This window comes from Adiantum capillus-veneris, chromosome 4, assembly GCF_014529385.1.
Source record: "Adiantum capillus-veneris isolate H3 chromosome 4, ASM1452938v2, whole genome shotgun sequence".
NCBI lineage: Eukaryota > Viridiplantae > Streptophyta > Polypodiopsida > Polypodiales > Pteridaceae > Adiantum > Adiantum capillus-veneris.
In genome coordinates, this window is record NC_140934.1 from 12,194,763 (window position 1) to 12,198,163 (window position 3,401).

Genomic DNA, 3,401 nt, shown 5'->3' on the forward strand with positions numbered 1-3,401 from the left:
AGTAGCATTATTTTGTAGTCAAGAAATTCCTTTCCTCCGTGACTACCATACTTGATATGTTTCCATTAGTGGGTTTATACCATTTAGTGTAGGACCTATGATAATGGTTTTGCCACGTAGCCGTCTCGATTCTCGACGACCTTATGGGTTCACTCAATAGAGGACGAGACGACAGCTAGGCACCTTTAAGCTTATCTTGCTAGTCGTTATTCGTTACTTGGATGAAGGACCTCATGGAACGATTCTCACGTGCGAGATATTTCACCAAGGTCGATCTTCCATTCGGTTACCATTAGATAGGGATACAACGTGATGTCCCGAAAACCACATTTTGTACATGCCGCACGGAATGGGTATTACCAATTTTTGGTCTTACCTTTTGGATTGACCAACGCTCCCGCAACTTTCCAACGGATGATGAATGACCTCTTCCATCCGTAACTGGGAAAGTGGGTTGTTATGTTCCTCGACGACATACTTAGTCACACACTCAAGGAGCATTTACAACACCTTCGCCTTGTTTTACGTATTTTACAACTAGAGAAGTTGTATGCGAAACAATCCAAGTGCACACGGAGTTGTTGTATCTCGACCATGTCATCTCGGTGGATGGCATCCACATTGCTCCCAAAAGGTACGAGTGGCCTACAATGGCCCATTTTACCAACTACACAGCAAGCAAAATCTTTCCTAAGTATCACCGATTTTTCAAGAAATTTACCAAAGATTACGCCAAGATTGTTGACCCCTTTACACGGGTTAAAAGCAAAAAGTGTAGTGTTAGTCCATCTATCACGTGGTCCCATGAGCTTGATCAATGTTTTCAAACATTGAAGCAACTTCTTACATCTGCATCGATGTTGCACATAGTGGATCCAAACAAACCCTTTGTGGTGGAAACGGATGTCAACGATTATGCCATGGGTGTTGTTCTCTATCAAGACTGTCGACCTATAGCATTTGAAAGCCACATGCTCACAGCCATAGAGACCCGTTACCCCACACACGAGAAGGAATTGTTGGTAGTCATCCATGCTTTGAAAATTTGGTGTCATAGCCTCTATGGTGTCTACTTTATGGTATGGACTAACCACCATTCATTGAAACATCTTTGCGATCAGCCTGACCTTTGCGGTCGCAAGGCAAGGTGGGCCGAGCTCATGCAAGAGTTCAACTTTGCGATATGCTATCGTAAGGGCGCTACCAAGGCAGTGGCCAACGCCCTTAGTAGGTTCTCGGAGGTGAATATTCTTTCGTTCACTAAAATCTCGATTGACTTCTATCCTTCTCTAAAAGGGCGTTGTCGATCAGACACTCGCTTTAATGAAATTTGGCGACAAGTCCAAGACGGATGCATAGCCCACAAAGCACCGGCAGTCCGAACACCTTTCCGCTGGCTACGGAGAGAAAGGTAGCGGAAGTGTGTGTGTGTGTGTGTGTGTGTGTGTGTGTGTGTGTGTGTGTGTGTGTGTGTGTGTGTGTGTGTATCTTTTTACATAGGGGCAATCCAAGACTCTCCAAACGCTACCCATTAAATAAATGTGGGAACATGAGGGGTCATTGCCCAAAAATGGGCACCCTCAAACTGGGACTAAAAAGATAACGCGGACATAATGTGGACACTACCCAAACCAAAGCTCTAGAGATTAGCCTCATAAGGCTGGACACGACCACAAAGAAGCCCTCTCCCTAGATCTAGTCAAAATACCTAGGAGGATACCCTCAAAAATATGACATCCTAAGGGGCTGAGAGATCGCATCTTAGGTGTGAAAAAGGGTTTGTCGCAAGCAAGCCTCAATATGGCTGCACATCAACAAAAAAACGCAAGCATTGAGGGAACGTAAGGGCAATACAGGATACGTAAAATGTACAAAAAAAATGCTAGGTTAGGGCTAATGTGTCAGGCAACAATTCCTATATAAACGTCAAAGATGGCTTTATAACCATCATGTAAAAGAGTGGGTTGACCCTCCTTTTATATTATCTATAATGTCTTGCAAGGTGAGATTTAAATTACAATCGACTATTTACCCCATTGAAAGTACCACCCCATGTTTGTACAATAGTGCACATTAAGTGCACATCCCATGCTATCCTATTCCAACCGGCATGAGACCAAATTGATGGATCTACATGCACCACTGTAACAAGTTCATGCCATCATATGCCCATCAAACCCTGACTACGCCCTGAACATGGTTGATGCACCTATCTAAACATGCATATCGTGTAGACTTTACTACACTAATTAGCTTCAAAAAAATGCTAGCCTTAAATATGATAAAGGAAACAATCGACCCCTTGTAAGCTTATGAAAAAACGCATCTAATTACAAGCACAGAAAGAATAGTGAAATCAAGCTCTTTGACTTGTGCGAGCTCACAATTTCTCTGCATCATATTCACGAAACCTTGTCAAAAAGGCCCAACACTTCGAAGATTGTAAAGCCAGGCTTGCCGTCGAGGGCTGAGGCATAAGGTTTATCTTATTTATACAGAGCCCTCCATACGTTTACAACCTTCGGCTGCTCTTCTAATATCAAACTTCCTACCCGTCTTGGAAAAAAAAAAAAAAATACAGGCACGACCTCCATAGACGGTTAAAAACCATGCCTCGATCACTGACAAATGTTCTCAATCACTGACAAATGTTTTGAGACAGATCTAAGATTCTATTGTAAGAGAGGAAAGCAACGGAAGAAAATTAAAATCAGTCAGGCAAGAGAGACTAAGAAACGGAGAGAAAGAGAAGCACCTTGGATGGGATACATCCAACATTAAGACAGGTACCACCAAGGGCTCCTCGTTTCTCAACACAGGTCGTCTTCATGCCCAATTGAGCAGCTTTAATGGCAGCAACATAGCCACCAGGGCCTCCTCCAATGACCACAATATCGCTTTGCTCCTCCTGCGCCGACGCGTACGTTCTGATAGCGTTGACGCAACGACTCCACGACGCGACCTCAAGGGCAGACGAAGGGGTCGCTGCCGTCGCAGATGCACCTCGTAGCGTCTGTCGAAGAAGCCAATAGGGTTTCGATCGACACGCCATCGCCATACACTTACAACAGTGGCACGTTGATCAAATGGTGATCAACCCAGACCCTTCCTTCCCGCTATGAAATGGGTGACAGGAACCAAACTGGACCACGTTCCGCGAAAATAGCGGGTCGCCATTTACTCATCGGCATTAAGGCCCGAGGGTAAAGGGTCAGGTTGAGGCCCACGGTGGTTCCCACGTGCCCTTCGAGGTGTAATGTGCAGCAATGAAAAGTTGTAAATACATGATACGTGTATACTTCCTTCCCCGCGCTGATGGTGGGAAAAACAAAAGGGGGGGGGGGGGGGGGGGGGGGGGTCAGGTTAGTGCCACCTAAGGCCGCCCGTCCCACTCTCTCTTT

General features: G+C 45.2%; 1 protein-coding gene across 1 annotated transcript in view; it reads right to left on the reverse strand.

The window, feature by feature from the left end:
* The window catches only part of LOC147458713 (dihydrolipoyl dehydrogenase, mitochondrial-like), an 81,759-nt gene extending 78,596 nt beyond the window's left edge, over nucleotides 1-3,163 (reverse strand). Inside the window, exon 1 of the mRNA XM_086510156.1 lies at nucleotides 2,756-3,163. Within this exon, the coding sequence (XP_086366282.1) occupies nucleotides 2,756-3,058 (303 nt within the window). The 5' untranslated portion in view covers nucleotides 3,059-3,163. The remainder of the gene's footprint in view (nucleotides 1-2,755) is intronic.
* Between the last annotated feature and the right edge of the window lie 238 nt (nucleotides 3,164-3,401).